Genomic DNA, 18238 nt, shown 5'->3' with positions numbered 1-18238 from the left:
ATTAAAGCTAGGTACATGTACTAGTACAGTGGCCTACACTTTATCAACACTACTATTTTATTTTTATATTTATGGAAAAGTTAATCCGTAGACCACATTACCTACCTAGACACCATAGTATATACACAATAGCTAGAAATCAGTCTCGCTCGCTCATTCAACACGTCACTATCGCGCTCGTGCTAAGTGTTTTCTAAAACAATAAATCATGTCGAAATTGGACAGTGAAACTTTAAAAAACGCTATCTTAGAAGCTATTCAACCTTTGAAAATAGAAATCAATCGTTTAGTCAAAAAATTTGACGAAATATCGAGTGAAGTACGAGAAATAAAGTCCGTTATTTGCGCAAACAAAATAAGTAACTCTAAAAATTTGGCCGGGTTAAACAATATCAGTGTAACTACAACACCTGCTGCGTCAAGCTGCGCATCGACTCCCACTAGTCGTCCCGCTCCCACGCACGCGCCAGTGCGCCCCAAGCGACTCGCGGCGGTGCGTACGAGAGAGAGATCACCGCGCACAACCAACAACAGCGCCGCAATACCCGACCAAATAAAGAAGTGCCCACGCGCAAACCGACCGCCACCTCTGATTTCAAACCTCAAACCGAAAAACACAATGAGGAAGCAACGATCCAAGATCAAAATAACCAACCTCAGACAATTAGCACGAGAAATGAGCAACTTCAAACCGACGAACTACAAAATAACCACAGTGACGATGGCCTGAATTTGGACGAACAAAGCGAATGCGAAAATAAGTGGGAAAAAGCGAATCGAAAACGGCGCCGCCGCAGCCTCAAGCCTAATGTGATAAAAGGAACTGCAACCAATACCAGCTTAAAAGGTGTAGAAGTGTTAAAATATCTCCATGGATGCTTCTTCGAGAAAACTACTACTCCAGAAGACATTATTTCACACCTTAAAACTATTCATTCGGACCTGCGATACACAGTTAACCAAATTAAATCAAAACATGATACATACAACTCCTTCAAAATTGGAATACCAGCGGCAGCGTATGACACTATCCTGTCTGCATCTTCTTGGCCTGTGAACGTCAGCGTTTCGGAATGGCAACCCTTTCTACACCCACGACGAAGCCACACAGAATGACTCGCAAAAGAAATCACCAAAGAAAGCTGTAAATAAAACACATATTCTACATTTAAACATAAACAGGATTGAGAATAAGACATACAGACTAGAATGCGAACTCCAAATCCAAGACTCCTTCGACGTGCTATGCTTCACAGAACACTGGCTCCAACAAAACCAGCTCTCTACAATCAACATCCTCAACTACAGCCTCCGCGCCCAGTACTCGAGACAGACAAAGAAAGGTGGTGGAACTTGTATCTACACAAAATCGAATATGATCACAATGGAACGCAGGGAGGTCGCTGACTTATCCATCGAAGCCCACTTTGAAGCCTGTGCCATCGAGTGCATAGAACGGGACCTGATAGTTGTGTGTATCTACCGTCCGCCCAATGGTGATGTACCTTTATATCTTACTAAGTTAGATGAATTATTAAATCTAGAAAGTATACAAAACAGTAATGTTTTATTAGTTGGAGACATTAATATTGATCTATTAACTAAATGCTTTAATACCCGATGTCTCCTAAATAAAATTAAACAGCATAATTTTAGACAGCTTGTAAATGTACCTACTAGAATAACTGCAACATCAGAAACCTGTATCGACCATGCATATACTAATATACACAAAAGTATGATATGTGATGTATCTTGTAAGGAAATGTATCTGTCTGACCACCTCGGTGTAAATGTCATCATAAATACCAATAATTCTGGTTCCCCAATTAAGTACATAACTAAACGATCTTTTTCTAATCAAAACAAATATAATTTTACTCAGAGCCTTGAGTTATATGACTGGAACTCTGTTTTTATAAAATATCAATGTCCTAATAAAATAAGTTCATCAGTAATCAATATTATTAAACATTATTATGACATTTACTTCCCTATGCGAAAACAACCTATTAAGAAGATTGTCAACACCTGGGTTAATGACCTCTTACGTAAGCTACGCCATAAATTGCGCGCAACAAAGGTTAAGTTATCTAAACAGCCTAATGATATCGAGTTGCATTCGAATCTATTAAAATTGGAAGCGGAGTACTGGGCTACGTTACGTAATGATCGTATAGAATTTATAAATAATAAAATAGTATGTTGTGCAGGTGGTAGTGTTTGTCGGGCTATGTGGAGCGTCATCAAGTCGGAGACAGGCCGGCGCAGCGGCAGCAGGAGTGGGCCCCTGGACGTGCTCGTGAGCCGCGCGCCCGGCGCCTGCGAGTCTGCGCGCGCCGCGGCCGCCGCGGACCAGCTCAACCACTACTACACGCACACCAACAATGACTCGCGCCCGTGCGCTGATGACGCTCTCGCATATCTCGACAGATATCTGCCGCAAGTACCGCCCGCGTTTGTGTTTGTACCGTTCACTCTTAGCGAGATGTTGAAGGCATGTAAGGACGTTAAACGAAAACAATCTAAAGACATAAATGATATGACAACCTATGTCATAGATTTAATTCCTCCTAATGTCATATCCTTAATACTTTTAATATTCAATGAATGTGTCACAGCGGGTGTCTACCCCGACACTTTGAAGCTCGTAAAAATACAACCAATCTATAAAGGAAAAGGCGAAATGCATATACCTAAATTCTATAGACCTATATCGCTCATTCCTATAATATCAAAAATATTCGAACGTTTACTAAGTATGAGAATTATGCAACACCTTACTCAATACAAACTTTTAAATAGCCAACAGTATGCTTACCAGACAGGCCTATCGACGACGCATGCAGCGCGCGATGTGGTGGCGCGAGTGATGACGCATCTCGAGGCCGGGCGGCAGGTGGCAGCAATATTCTGCGACCTGTCGCGCGCCTTCGAGATGATCGACCACTCGTTGCTTCTCTCCAAACTATCGCGCTACGGCTTCGAAGGCAACTTTCTTAATACGATCGCCTCATTTCTGAGAAACCGACAACAAAGCACTGTCGTCCATGGCTCGAAGTCGAACCTTGAACCTGTAGGAGATTGCGCGGTACCGCAAGGATCTATGATGGGTAATAACCTTTTCCTAATATTAGTTAATGACATAATGACAGCATGCTCTGACCCTGAATATATTATGTTCGCGGATGACACGTGCATTATAATAAATGCAGATAATTTCAACAATTTAAAAACTACAGCAAACAAAGTAATGCATAACATTGCCAGGTGGTTTTCATCTAACGGTATGATTCTGAATATAGAAAAAACTAATATTATGCACTTTCAACTGCGAAACACTGGTATATGTCCGCTAGAAATATATGTAAACAATACTATGCTTCCCCAGGTCGAGCAAGCTAGATACCTCGGTTTTACCATAGACGCGGGTCTAACCTGGACCCCCCATATAGATACGGTTTCTGACAGGCTGGCGTCGGCGTGCTTCGCCCTTGCTAGACTCGCCCCATCTCTAACACCCCAAAACCTCAGAATAGCATATTACGGGTACTTCCACTCAATTTTAACACAAGGTGTAGAACTATGGGCTACCGCTGCCGAATGCAATAGACTGTTTAGATTGCAAAAGCGAGCCCTTAGGATAATTTCAAATAAACCATATGATTACCCAGCGCAGTCGTTATTTAAAGAACACAAAATCCTCACGCTGCCATGTGTCTATATATTGACTGCATGCAAGTACGTGCGGTCCAATCTAGGGTTGTACATGACCCGCGGGCAGAGCCACGGGCGCAACACGCGCGGCGAGCACCTGCTGCTGGTCCCGCGCCGCCGCCTGGCGAAGGCTCGGAAGTCACTCGGTGTCATGGGTGTAAAGATTTATAACACACTTCCGAAAGAGGTCATTGACTCACCTAGTGAGGCTATATTTGAAAATAAACTTAAAAAAATGTTGATTACATCTGCTTATTACACAATAAACGAATTTATATTAAGAACTACTAGGATGTCAAACTAAAATGAATTCTCTTTAACATAAATGTTGCAAAATAAAAAACTCTGTAACGACTGTAACTATAAACTAACTCATTAACTTAACTATAAGATAAAAAGATGTACCTAACTCACTAATTGGGCCTAGCAATATACTAGTCTGTTTAGTTAATAAGAATTATTTATTATTGGAGCGACATGTAAAATTACTTATAATTTTATCAATAAAAATCTCATTTCATTTCTCATTTCTCAAACAAACTATGCTACGCTTAAATTATGATATTATATTTCTATCTAGTCTATCGCTTACTCATTCGTTAGTAAAGCCACTTTTGGGGAAATAGGTGTACAGGGGGAGTATTAGGGAATATTAACCCCCTTATTCATAAAGGTTCACTAAAATTATCAAGCCGATAAAGTTCGTTTGTCCCTTTCCGACGTATTGGTGTGATAGAAAAGGACCAACGAACTTTATCGGCTTGATAACTTTAGAGTACGTTTACGAATAAGGGGATAAGAATACTATACATACTTCACATTTAGGAGTAAACTCTTTTACATACATTAAAAACACTGATGTCCTTTGTCTTATGGGGGGCTAAACACAGGTACAGTATTTTAAGGGCACTTTTCAACAGGACAGTTATTTACTTTGGGGCAAGAGTACCATCGAAAGGGGTAAATTTAGTAGTTTTTATAATAAATATCATTTTAAAGTTTAATTGAGACACATTAAACTCTCTGTCATTATCTTTCTTTTTCTACATTAGAGTCTTGAGCGTCGACGTTTAGTTAACGCAATGGAAAATACTGGCCGGCTGCGCGAACGTTGCATCGAACAGCATACGAGTTGACTAGACGCTTACGCTGACTGTGTGAGACCACTCCATTGGTCGGAATTTTTGCGGCAAAAAAAAGATTTTGCGCGAGCTGTCTAGAGTTAAAAAACAATACAATACTCTTTATTGCACACCTTACATAGCTTACAAGACAAACAAACATTTTGTTGTTGAAAGAAACACTTCGTTATTTATATCGATAGTTGTGTAATAGAAGAAAACAAATGTTTGTCAATGAAATAACATGAAACTTGTCATATTATCATATTTAAATATGTCACGAAAGTTTGTCGTCTATAACTCAGGTTGCGACAGTATTTTGTTTTGCCGTGAAAGTCCCGGATACCGGGTCCCTCTTAAGGGACCGTCCCCACTCAAGATACGCATGTCCCGAGGCGCGGAACGGACGTCCGCGCCACGCCGCCTGAATGTAATTTAAAAACGTCTCCTCAGTACATTTTGTATAGGAAGGACGTGCAAGGGACGCGCAAGAGACGTCTCTTGGCGCGTCTCGGGGCGCGTCTTACGTCTTTCATATACAAAATGTACTGAGGAGACGTTTTTTAAATTACATTCAGGCGGCGTGGCGCGGACGTCCGTTCCGCACCTCAAGACATGCGTCTCTGGTGTGGGGATGATCCCTAACGCTGTCTCCGTTTGTGTAGGGGTACAGTTACTGGGGCACGCTCATAGCGGAGCAGCGCGGGAGCGCGCGCGTGCCGGTTCACTGGGCGGGCGCGAGCCGGCTGCGCGCGCACTCTGACACGGTGCGCCGTAGTACGCTTGCTATCAGGCTTGTTTTTGTTTCGTTGCTCATTTTAAAAGTAGGTCTGGGTCTGGCGAACGCCTATTCTGTTTGCGAATCGTTCGGGTATTTAGCTATTAAATCCATACTAATATTATGAATGAGTTGGAGATGGTCGCAAGTTAGTCGATGAGACCTGGTTAGCGGCACTTGCTGACAAAAGGGAAAGAAGACACCATAGCGTAACGTCGCAATCGGTTGCAAGCTTCCCTTGTCAGCTATGTGGCAAAATATGTCGCTCTCGCATAGGTCTCTTTAGTCATCAAAAACGATGTCTCTCGGACATTGCACCATAAATCTTTTGAAATAGACACTAAGGCCAGTAGTAGTAGTAGTATTATGAATGGGAAAGTGCGTGTGTCTGTTTGTTTGTCCGTCTTTCACGGCAAAACGGAGCGACGAATTGACGTGGAGATAGTTGAAGGGATGGAGAGTGATGGCTACTTTTTCTCTTTCTAACCCCCTACTGCCCTAAATGGGGGATGGAGTCGACGAAGCCGCGGGCAAAAGCTAGTTAGTAAATAGATATTAAAGAGTTTTTTACCGCCTTGCGATAGATGCCTTAGATAGATGGTAATATGTGCGATAACTGAATAGTCATTTGTCAACTTTTGAAATCATATAATTTTTGTAATTATCTTACTAAGCTAAACCAATATTAAGCTTAGTAATATGAAAAAAGTACTGACATGGATGAGACTTGAACGCACGGTAGAACTGCTGATAGCCAGAGAAGATTGTATACTAATCTTATTTAATATTTATCACGTGAATAGCGAGCGTTTCGCAAATAGATTCGGTATATTTGCCGGATTTGGATACCACTAGGCACTGAAATTACATAGGGCACGTTGATATAAAATGGGCACTTTAAGGCAGTTTTTAGTTTCGCATGATGCGCTAAGACCCGTTTGCTAAGGTCTTTGCTTAGTTGGGACATTTGTTTTGACCATTAGGTTCATCAATTCATGCACTAAGGGCACACTTTGGCATAAGGGGCAAACTAGTACATTGTCTAGTTGGGGCACGTTGGGACAAGCAAGCACAAATTTTCATTTGAATTGGTAGTCTTTTGGTTTGTTAAAATTAAGTTTGGAAGAGTGAAAAACACCGAATTTTTATTTTGACAAGTAAATTGTTTCGTCGATTTATTTCGCTGGTTGTTTTTGTTCTGTTGTAGGATTTCATTCCGTATTTTGTATTATTTTGCATTGCTAGTTGAAAAAATAGATTTGTAGCTAGGATTATTTTTTAAATCAATTGAGAAAAGTCGTTACTAACACGATTAACACTGCACTCACTCGCATTCTCTCTTTAGAATGAAAATAAAATAGGGGCATGCATTTGAACGAATAGCAAAAATAACAATCTTATTTGCTCACACATTTTTATAGGAATTTGACAATTACTTTATGGTGTCAACCTTACTTTGTCGCTTACCAATAAGGCGCAGAGTTATAAAAACGAATAAAACCACTTTGTACAAGTATCCTATTTGCCAATCAGTTTGAACGAGGCAATCCAATAACGAAAAGCAAATGCTATTTAATTTTCTTGTTAAAGTCTAAATAAAATAAATAATGTAACTCGACTTTTAGTAAGCACCGATGCTGTCTAGAATAGAGCATGGTTACCTAAAATATATCTATTCACTTTTTAGAATGATCTAAATATCACCCCCATAATACCAACGCTTCAATATTCCATATAATACAGTTCTAAACAAGTATTTTTGTGTTTTAGGTGGCGGAAGAGCACGGAAAGCAGAAAGCGGCTTACTACGCGGGTTGGGCGGCGGGATTCCATCACAACCGAGGTAAGTTATGTCACACGAGCAGACAGAATGAGAAACATTTCTATAGACGGCGATTTTAACTGGCTATTTAACTCGCCAATGGGCTTAGCCGGTCGAAGGTGCCATAGCTTGCCCTGTCAATCACTATTCACTACAAATGTGACAATTTATTCTTTTTTTCTCGAACGTCTTTATTCCGGCGCCTTTAAGCCAATTTTCAAAGACAGAAATTACCATGATGGCGCCATCAATACAATCATTTGACAACCCTTTTAGCCAAGTCCAAACAGAGCGCGTAGCGTCTTGAGGCATTTTTCTTCGCGTGGAAAACGGACAATTTAGATGTGCTTCAATCGAGGTAGGTTGCTTTGCCGAGAAAAACACGCGCTGCTTCGATGCACATCTACAGTGACCATTCGCCGCGCTGGTAAATTGCGTCTTCACACTGCTCGCCCTGTGTGGATCCGGCTATTCGCAAATGGGCATTTTCAGAATTTGGTTTAGCTTTTGCCAATTAGCAAATAGATCAAGAGCCCAGGCCCGCCAGACCTTCCTCAAATTCTCAAAGATGAAACTTTGGGACAATGTAGAGTTCACATCGGCGTTTAATGTGTGCATATTTTCTAGTTCGGCCCATCGGCCAATTTTTTGCTATCAAGTGATGAAGGTGAAAAAAAAAAGTGCTTACTTTCCTTAAATTCTCAAGGCTGATTTTTATATATGTGTTAGAGCACGTTGTTAGAAATTGGTTATCATCAATGCCAGACCGTTTCCGCCGGCCATAACTTTTGCCAGACGCGACAAAGTTGGCAAAAAACGACTCTAACTTACCTCATTTTCTCAAGCCTGATTTTGATATATGATACGCAGGGACCTATAACTAGACCGTTTGTAAGCAGCCAGACCAATCGGATGGACCCAACCATCCGCCAGACCGACTTAAAGTTTCGATATGAGCATTAGTAGAATTGAAATATTCCGGGTCTATAAAAGCTAAAAACTTGAATTTTCTACATTAAGCTACGTGTATATTGTATAGGTACTTGACGTTATAAGCGACTTTCAAAAATTTTACTTCTAAGGAAATAAAAAAATGAAAGTTTATACGTGGTGCAAGATTAATTTTAAGCTATGAATTTTATTTACACTGCGTAAGTACATGTGTATTTTATTATAAATATAACTTTTACCAGACGCGACAAAGTTGGCAAAAAACGACTCTAACTTACCTCATTTTCTCAAGCCTGATTTTGGTATATGATACGCAGGGACCTGTAACCAGACCGTTTGTAAGCAGCCAGACCAATCGGATGGACCCAACCATCCGCCAGACCGACTTAAAGTTTCGATATGAGCATTAGTAGAATTGAAATATTCCGGGTCTATAAAAGCTAAAAACTTGAATAACGAATTGAATTTTATATTATAAATAACGTAAACAAGGAAAAAACAAATTGGTGCAGTGCATTATAAATTAAATATTCAATTCAAAGAAGTAAACAATCAATGTTACAACGGTATATAACTAAACGAATTTCCTTTCTCCTACAAAACATGGTAACATACCTAAGTGACGAACTTTAGAATTACAAGTTTAGGAAGTTTAAACATTTGTACTCAATACGAACATCATCAACCCCGTTATAACCCATGTCGGAGATGCTGAATTTTCAGACACGAATAAATTTTTGGCATTCTTCAAATACATGTATGCCGTTATAAAAAGTTTAGAATACTTTACGTGTGTACACAACATATACACTTATACTTTCCACCTCATTTTAACTGAACTTATATAAATGCTTAAATAACTTTTGTAGTATGCGAGGGATTTGACATTATATGCAACATACACATAGTGCCTTTATACATAGTGTGAGGTCCCTCGCCCACAAATTAAAAAGGATCTATCTTAAAACTAATTTTAAACCACCATGTTCGACGACCGAAAAAAAAGTTTAATTTACTTTTCTTCTTTAAATTTATAATAAAATACACATGTACTTACGCAGTGTAAATAAAATTCATAGCTTAAAATTAATCTTGCACCACATATAAACTTTCATTTTTTTATTTCCTTAGAAGTAAAATTTTTGAAAGTCGCTTATTACGTCAAGTATACAATATACACGTAGCTTAATGTAGAAAATTCAAGTTTTTAGCTTTTATAGACCCGGAATATTTCAATTCTACTAATGCTCATATCGAAACTTTAAGTCGGTCTGGCGGATGGTTGGGTCCATCCGATTGGTCTGGCTGCTTACAAATGGTCTAGTTACAGGTCCCTGCGTATCATATATCAAAATCAGGCTTGAGAAAATGAGGTAAGTTAGAGTCGTTTTTTGCCAACTTTGTCGCGTCTGGTAAAAGTTATATTTATAATAAAATACACATGTACTTACGCAGTGTAAATAAAATTCATAGCTTAAAATTAATCTTGCACCACATATAAACTTTCATTTTTTTATTTCCTTAGAAGTAAAATTTTTTAAAGTCGCTTATTACGTCAAGTATACAATATACACGTAGCTTAATGTAGAAAATTCAAGTTTTTAGCTTTTATAGACCCAGAATATTTCAATTCTACTAATGCTCATATCGAAACTTTAAGTCGGTCTGGCGGATGGTTGGGTCCATCCGATTGGTCTGGCTGCTTACAAACGGTCTGGTTACAGGTCCCTGCGTATCATATACCAAAATCAGGCTTGAGAAAATGAGGTAAGTTAGAGTCGTTTTTTGCCAACTTTGTCGCGTCTGGTAAAAGTTATATTTATAATAAAATACACATGTACTTACGCAGTGTAAATAAAATTCATAGCTTAAAATTAATCTTGCACCACGTATAAACTTTCATTTTTTTATTTCCTTAGAAGTAAAATTTTTGAAAGTCGCTTATAACGTCAAGTACCTATACAATATACACGTAGCTTAATGTAGAAAATTCAAGTTTTTAGCTTTTATAGACCCGGAATATTTCAATTCTACTAATGCTCATATCGAAACTTTAAGTCGGTCTGGCGGATGGTTGGGTCCATCCGATTGGTCTGGCTGCTTACAAACGGTCTAGTTATAGGTCCCTGCGTATCATATATCAAAATCAGGCTTGAGAAAATGAGGTAAGTTAGAGTCGTTTTTTGCCAACTTTGTCGCGTCTGGCAAAAGTTATGGCCGGCGGAAACGGTCTGGCATTGATGATAACCAATTTCTAACAACGTGCTCTAACACATATATAAAAATCAGTCTTGAGAATTTAAGGAAAGTAAGCACTTTTTTTTTTCACCTTCATCACTTGATAGCAAAAAAATGGCCGATGGGCCGAACTAGAAAATATGCACACATTAACCGCCGATATTAACTCTACATTGTCCCAAAGTTTCATCCTTGAGAATTTGAGGAAGGTCTGGCGGGCCTGGGCTCTGGGTCTAAAAAGTTGTTAACAAAAATTAACTCGTTGACAGTTATGTGACGATAATTAAGCATAAAATATGTCTAAAAATTTACTTTTTACACATTCTGAATGTAGATTATCGCTCAAAGTTTTTGTAACTAACACAAAAACAATATTTTTATTAATATTTCATGCTTAATTATCATCACAAAACTGACAAGTTAATTTTTGTGAACAACTTTCGCTAATTGGGGGGTACCAAATTCTGAAAATGCCCAAATTCGTTTCGGAGAGCTCAAGTCTTCCACATTTTACTATAACCTGCGCTTACCCGCACGCTGCCAGTGGACCCGTGCGTCCCACAACGCCACCACAGCCTGGACCAGCTCGACATGCTTCACCGCACCGACTATACAACCCACGTCCAGCCACGTTTCCTGCGGCGCGACTTCTACCAGCCCAAGTATATGACGAGGTTTTGAAAAGGGGTGTATTGTAAGAAGTTCCGACTCGAAGATTCGAGGATATAAAGACTTTAAATTGCGGCTTTTTTGTGTAAATCTAGGCATTTTAACCTCCCAAGTCTCCCTAAAAAACTAGCTACATTCAACCACGTTTCTTACGACGCGACTTTTTCCAGCCCAAGTATATGACGAGGTTTTGAAAAGGGGTGTATTGTAAGAAGTTCCGGCTCGAGGATATAAAGACTTTAAATTGTGGCTCCTTTGTGTAAATCTAGGAATTTTAACCTCCCAAGTCTCTCTAAAAAACTAGCCACGTTCAACCACGTTTCTTACAGCGGAACTTTTACCTGCCCAAGTATATTATTATGACGAGGTTTTGAAAAGGGGTGTATTGTAAGAAGTTCCGACTCGAAGATTCGAGGATATAAAGATTTTAAATTGCCCTGAGTCTTCCTTTAAGGAAGAAACTAGCCACGATCAACCACGCTTTTTATGGCGCGACTTTTACCAGCCCAAGTATATGACGAGGTTTTGAAAAGGGGTGTATTGTAAGAAGTTCCGGCTGTAAGATTCCCGGATGTAGGTACGATTGTTTAGTGCTTTTCGTGTTGATTTTGTGTTTCCTTAACCTCCTCAACTCCTAAGGCTCTCTCTGAGGTTATAATGGAACAAAGAAGAAAGAACAAAGAAGTTTAAAATTGCATAAAATACTCTGGGGATTAGAAGGATAGAGACGAACCTCATAGTACATTTTTGACTTTAAAAAACGGTTTACATGATTGATACTTCTCTGAAGGCTATGCCTTCTCCATGAATATTTTCGGCTGGCAACTTTTGAACATTAGGTACTTAATAATACCCAATACCTACTAAAATTTTGTAATTGGTCCTTAAAAGTTTAATTCTTTACACATTTTTTATTTATTTTTATCGTCAATCTTTGGTTATTTTCTAACAGTACTAAATAACATAAAGTTTAACTTAGAATAATCCCTGCCCACTGTTACCTTCCAGTTGTTTCTACAACTAAGCATAGATTATATATAGACTTCTGTGTCGAGAACGTTTTTTAAAGGTTGCCGTTTTGTGGACATTTTTTGTTACCAACTTTTTTCTTAGCCCATAATGTATAGTCCCGTTGCTGGGCAAATGTCTCTTTCTTTCCAACCATATTATTGATATGTTATATTATATTTCGGGCAGCATACAAGTCATCCCGCGGATGCCGCCGTCTCCTAGGGACCATTTCTCAAAGCTACAAGGTACAATTTACAAGTGGTAGACAATGTCTAATATGACAAGTTGGAAAGAGACTTCCGCTTATAACTTGTAACTTTCAGTTTTGAGAAATGGGCCCCAGGGTACGTAGCCGAATGGCACAAACGCTCTCGAAACGAAACGCTCGTAGCTATCTATCTCTATCGCTCTTGCGTATTGGCGCGACAGAGCCAGACTACCTTTCGCGGCGTTTCGTTTTCGTTTCGCGACGCAGAAATGCCATTCGGCTACTGGGCCGGTCTGTCTTTTTTTTTTTTTTTAGTATGAATAGGTAGACGTTTGACCACGATCACACCTGCCTGCACTCTATACTTATAAATGTTGTATTGCGCGGGACACGTTCAGTAAAAAATTTGACCCGCCATTCCGCTTTTTTTTTTCTTTGCTGAATATTCGTTTGGTATTGGACTGTGATGAAGTCTTTTAATTGTATATTATTGTAGAAGAACAAAAGTTGTTCACAAAAAACTGAACATTTGTTACGACTGAGGTATAAAGATGAGAAAAATAAATAAAAAAGTAGTGTGTCTTTTTAAAGGTTGGATAATGTGTAATAATTATTCGTGCTGAGTTAAAAATTAAATAATTATATTTTGGTGTAAGAAGTCTTGTAATTGTACATACAATTATAAATATTTATTATTTGAACAAACTTACTACTCAATAAACTAATCTATTTCAAACGTTAATGAAAGTATAAGTAAATCTTATGATAAACATGACTCTCATGTATGTATTTAATATATTCATTAAAAATAAACATTCGTTTGTACTACGAAATAGAGCTTAACTCAGCACGAAATCACATGATTTTTATCTAAAACACTGAAGAAGTATTATAAACTGAAAATTTTCTACGTCAAACTCTCTGGTGACCTCGCTTTGCATTTTGGTATAATTGTTACTAAAATGGGGAGTCGTTTTTAATTTCATCCAATCGCCAGATCGCATCTGCTAGTACTGTTTATTATATTTCGTTTTTAATGATATTTTTGTGTAGGTTCGATGCGATCACTAGCGATTTGAAATCTAAAGTATCAATACTATTTTTCGACTATGTAGATCTATTCGAACTTGTGATGTTATTGAAACCGGTCTAATTAATTTTAACCGATTTTATTGAGCTATACCTAAGCTCACCTGAAGCGGCGAATTTATCTTTTTCCTTTATTCAAAAAAAATGTATCAACTAACAAAATTTTATAATACTTCTGCCGTGAAACGCAAACTAAGGGACCCCGTCTCAGCACAAATCCACTGTTACCTAGTTAGTCTAGAACTTCTGGCCCGTTCTAACCTAGACTTAGATGTGCACTGACACTATAGCTCACGGGTTTCTATCCTGCCCTCAACCAAACTGACGATATAGGATATAAAACTCTTAAGCTCGCGTTATCAGTTTCCCATTGCCTTTCACGGAGCGAGCCAAGACCTATAATGCAAGTAGTAACTAGGGAATGCAATAATCGACGAACATAACCGGTTACGGGTATGTCCGAAAAATAACCGATAACCGGTTATAGTCGGTTAGATACGGTTATTTTCGACAAAAAGTGGTAAATTTTCCATCAAATAATCGAAAAAATACCAAAATAAAAGTAAAGTATTAGGGGGTGTAAGTATAAATCTGTGTTTTAAATAATAACCGCAAATCATTGAAATTTGAAAAGGCTTTGCTTTGACGTGATGTATCACGTCACGACGCGATTGCTTTGACGATTTCGATTGAATATTGTAATATTCAATCGAAATCGTTCATAAATAAGGAATAGTACATTACGATACAAGTGCGTAAAAAAGGAAGTTCGAAACGAGTGGCGATAAATTAAAACACGACCGAAGGGAGTGTTTTAAATCGACACGAGTTGCGAATTTCCTTTTTGAACGTGTATCGTACGACGTTTTTCAGTACAGATGGCCCTCCGAAGTTTCAACCTGACATATAATGAACCACTTCTCGCACTAGTGCGTAAAAAAAACACCATCTGTACTGAAAAGGAATTTGTTTTATATTCGTTACTAAAGTACACGAATGACAAAAATGAAAGACAGTCATAAGCCTTTTATTTTTGGAGTCACTAAATTTCCAATAAATCGAATTTTAGTTATAAAATAATAACCGTAACCGGTTATTTGAGTTTCCTAATAACCGGTTATGAAAATTTGTCAAATAACCGGTTATAACCGATTATTTCGGTTACGGTTATAAGTTATAACCGTTCCCTAGTAGTAACCCACATAAAATAATGACGATATAGGTCTCGGCTCCCTCCGTGAAAGACAATGAGAAACTGGTTACGTAGCCGAATGGCACAAGCGCACACGAAACGAAACGCTCGTAGATAATCTATCTTTATCGCTCTTGCGTATTGGCGCGACAGAGCCAGACTACCTTTAGCGGCGTTTCGTTTTTAATTCGCGTCGCAGAAATGCCATTCGGCTACGGCACCTGATAACGTGAGACCAAGGCTTTATGGCCTTGGTTGTCAGTTTGGTTGAGGGCAAGCATAAATTTGTACTCTCCAATTTAAAACTGTTGACATTGATTAAAAAAATATTTGTGATAGCATAATGTATCCGTTTTGATCGTATCTGTGCTTGTAAAATAACCTAAAAGTAAAAAAAAAAAACTGTTTTCAGATATAAATACGGTCTAATTTTAAAACTTCATCGTTCCAGCGCTTTTGAAATTGTACATTATTTTATTTATTTTACTTTAGGGAAATTCATAAAATCTGATCCAGCACAACTTGCCTTGTCGCGCGCGAGTCCATACTTGAAGTCGCGCTTGATGCATGGACTTGCGCGCGACAAGGCAAGTTGTGCTAAAGGGTCAGATATATATTTTATCATAAATTATTTTCAGTCGCTGGAAAATGTAGTTTTAAAAACAATATTATTATACTCTCTGGTCGGTGTCTCATAAATACGAAAAATAATTTTACTAACATAAGTTGTGCTAATGTCAATTTAATAATTTTATATAACTAGAACTATATCACCTGTAACTGTCACTGTGTGATTTGAGAAGAAAAGGATATAAATACAGTGCGTGAAGTCCCTCCCGCGAAAGAAGTGAAACTTCCTCACATAACCTCAAAAACATTTTGTCAAGCGACCATCACGTTTTTGCGTTTAGTTACGTCCATCTTTTTACTGTTTTAAATATGTTGGTTTCTATTTGCTCAAATTATTGAAAAACAAACATAAACTCATTTTGCACTCGATCTAAATATAAAACATACACATTCCAACCAACCATTCCACCACTCAAAACCATTCTGGGCATTCTGTTCTGTCACTGACTGAGTGAATAAGTGAATGAATGGAATGAGTGAGTCGCGTTGAGACAGAATGTTACGCGTTGAGTGAGCGGCATTCCACGCAAAGTAAAAATGACTGAGTGTTACGCGCTGTCTTATTAGAAGTTTCACTTCAAAAATAATATCAACCTTTATACATTCTATAAAGTCATATTTGAACTATATTTGTTACCTTTTTATTCTCAAGTCACGATAATATGAGAATAATAGAAAACGTATAGAAGCGTCACTCCTTTAAGAAGTCATTAAAAATAGTAAACATTCTGTAAGCGTTTAATCGTTAGGGTTGTCAAAATAGGAGAAAAATATCATGGTATTTTTCAATGTTGTAGATTCATGTTTCCATTAAATAGATAAATTAGCAAAGTATTTTCTATACGGTTTTATTATTCTTACTGTATACGATTTTAAGCAAATGTTTGCTTAAAATCGCATAAAACACGCAATGTATTGGCTTATGAAACACAATATGTGCTCAATAGTTTAAAGTCGTCTGTTAAACAGCATTATTATAGCTTAATACGTTATTATAGCTTGTTATTTATTAAATATATACGATAAATAAGCCTCACAATTGTATTAAATCATTGAGAAAAATTAGTGGGAGTGAAAAATCTTAAAATAATAAATCCTTCGAAATCGAAGGAGCTCACAAATTAAAAGTAATTTAGATTTAAAATACTCAAATATCACAAAACTATTTGCATTTCAAATCGCAAATGAAGTATTAATATGCATTTTTCACTTCCACTATGTATATTTTCGATGACCCTATCGAATATTAGTTGCCTATTAAATTTTGTGGAAAAGAATACAATAAGGCGTGGATTGAATTAATCCCTCAGCAGTTCTCAAAAAGTTTGTACAAAAATTAAGGAAAAAGTTAAATTTGTTTTTTTTTTATTCATATTTTGTTACCAAGATTTTTTTGATGAATTGAGATTTTAGTAAGTTCTATTTTGTCATTAAGGTTCTCTAGTATCTATATTTTCTTAATTATAACAATTATCCTGTGTATATCTTACGAAATTTGCTGACGTGACGTGGTTATGTAGGTACAAACTTTTTGAGAACTGGTGCCCTATTCTATAGTAATACGGCCGAGAATCATATATAAACTGTTGTGAAATAAATGTCTCAGTGTATCGGTGTTAGTTTTGTGTAAACATAGATTTGGTTCACAACGTGTGCGATTTATTCCATAATGGAAAACAATTTTGTATAATCTAACCACAAAATTAAAATTTTGAATAAAACCCGGCCATAGTGGACCGATTTTCATGAAACATGGCTAAGAACACTCCCGACGAATTCAGCTTTCTAATAAAAAAAAAACTAAATCAAAATCGGTTCATCCGTTCGGGAGCTACGATGCCACAGACATACACACACGTCAAACTTATAACATCCCGTCGTTTTTGCGTCGGGGGTTAAAAATTGTACCTGTACGTCTGTTTTCTTGCGTACAGCATTTTGAACTTTAAAACCGGCCAAGAGCGTGTCGGGCCACGCTCAGTGTAGGGTTCCGTAGTTTTCCTTATTTTTCTCAAAAACTACTAAACCTATCAAGTTCAAAACAATTTTCCTAGAAAGTCTTTATAGAGTTCTACTTTTGTGATTTTTTTCATAATTTTTAAATATATGGTTCAAAAGTTAGAGGGGGGGGGAACGCACTTTTTTTCCTTTAGGAGCGATTATTTCCGAAACTATTAATATTATCAAAAAACGATCTTAGTAAACCCTTATTCATTTTTCAATACCTATCCAACAATATGTCACACGTTGGGGTTGGAATGAAAAAAAATATCAGCCCCCACTTTACATGTTGGGGGGGTACCCTAATAAAACATTTTTTTCCATTTTTTATTTTTGCACTTTGTTGGCGTGATTAATATACATATTGGTACCAAATTTCAGCTTTATAGTGCTAACGGTTACTGAGATTATCCGCGGACGGACGGACGGACAGACAGACATGGCGAAACTATAAGGGTTCCTAGTTGACTACGGAACCCTAAAAACCTGCAGTGGCGGAGGCCTTAAACCGTAGACTAATAATACATTTATAATAATTAATGCCTTTATAATAATTCTAAGCAAAACACTGCTTATTTTGATAGCCGACATCAAGTGGCAAGTAGCGGTATTGATATTTCCGCTACTTGGCTATAAATGTCTGGAGTATCGCGTTAAAACGAAACGCATTGCATTAATCAACAATTTACAATTGGAAATGGAGTTGAAAATAGAGTCTGGTAATTTAGCTTATGCGGCTAATGCCCAGCCGGTCTATCATGCTTCCAATTTTATCACTTATCCATGCGGATAAGACACTGTCACTCTCACA

At 37.7% G+C, this 18238-nt stretch overlaps 1 protein-coding gene across 1 annotated transcript in view; it reads left to right on the top strand.

Moving 5' to 3' along the window:
- The window catches only part of LOC125236332 (sex-lethal homolog), a 57590-nt gene that overhangs the window by 33818 nt on the left and 5534 nt on the right, over nucleotides 1–18238 (top strand). Inside the window, 1 exon segment of the mRNA XM_048143089.1 lies at nucleotides 7387–7459. Within this exon segment, the coding sequence (XP_047999046.1) occupies nucleotides 7387–7459 (73 nt within the window).

This window comes from Leguminivora glycinivorella, chromosome 19 (genome assembly GCF_023078275.1).
Source record: "Leguminivora glycinivorella isolate SPB_JAAS2020 chromosome 19, LegGlyc_1.1, whole genome shotgun sequence".
Taxonomy (NCBI): Eukaryota; Metazoa; Arthropoda; class Insecta; order Lepidoptera; family Tortricidae; genus Leguminivora; species Leguminivora glycinivorella.
The sequence above is the reverse complement of the archived record's forward strand: the minus strand, read 5'-3'. Positions and strand labels throughout refer to the sequence as shown.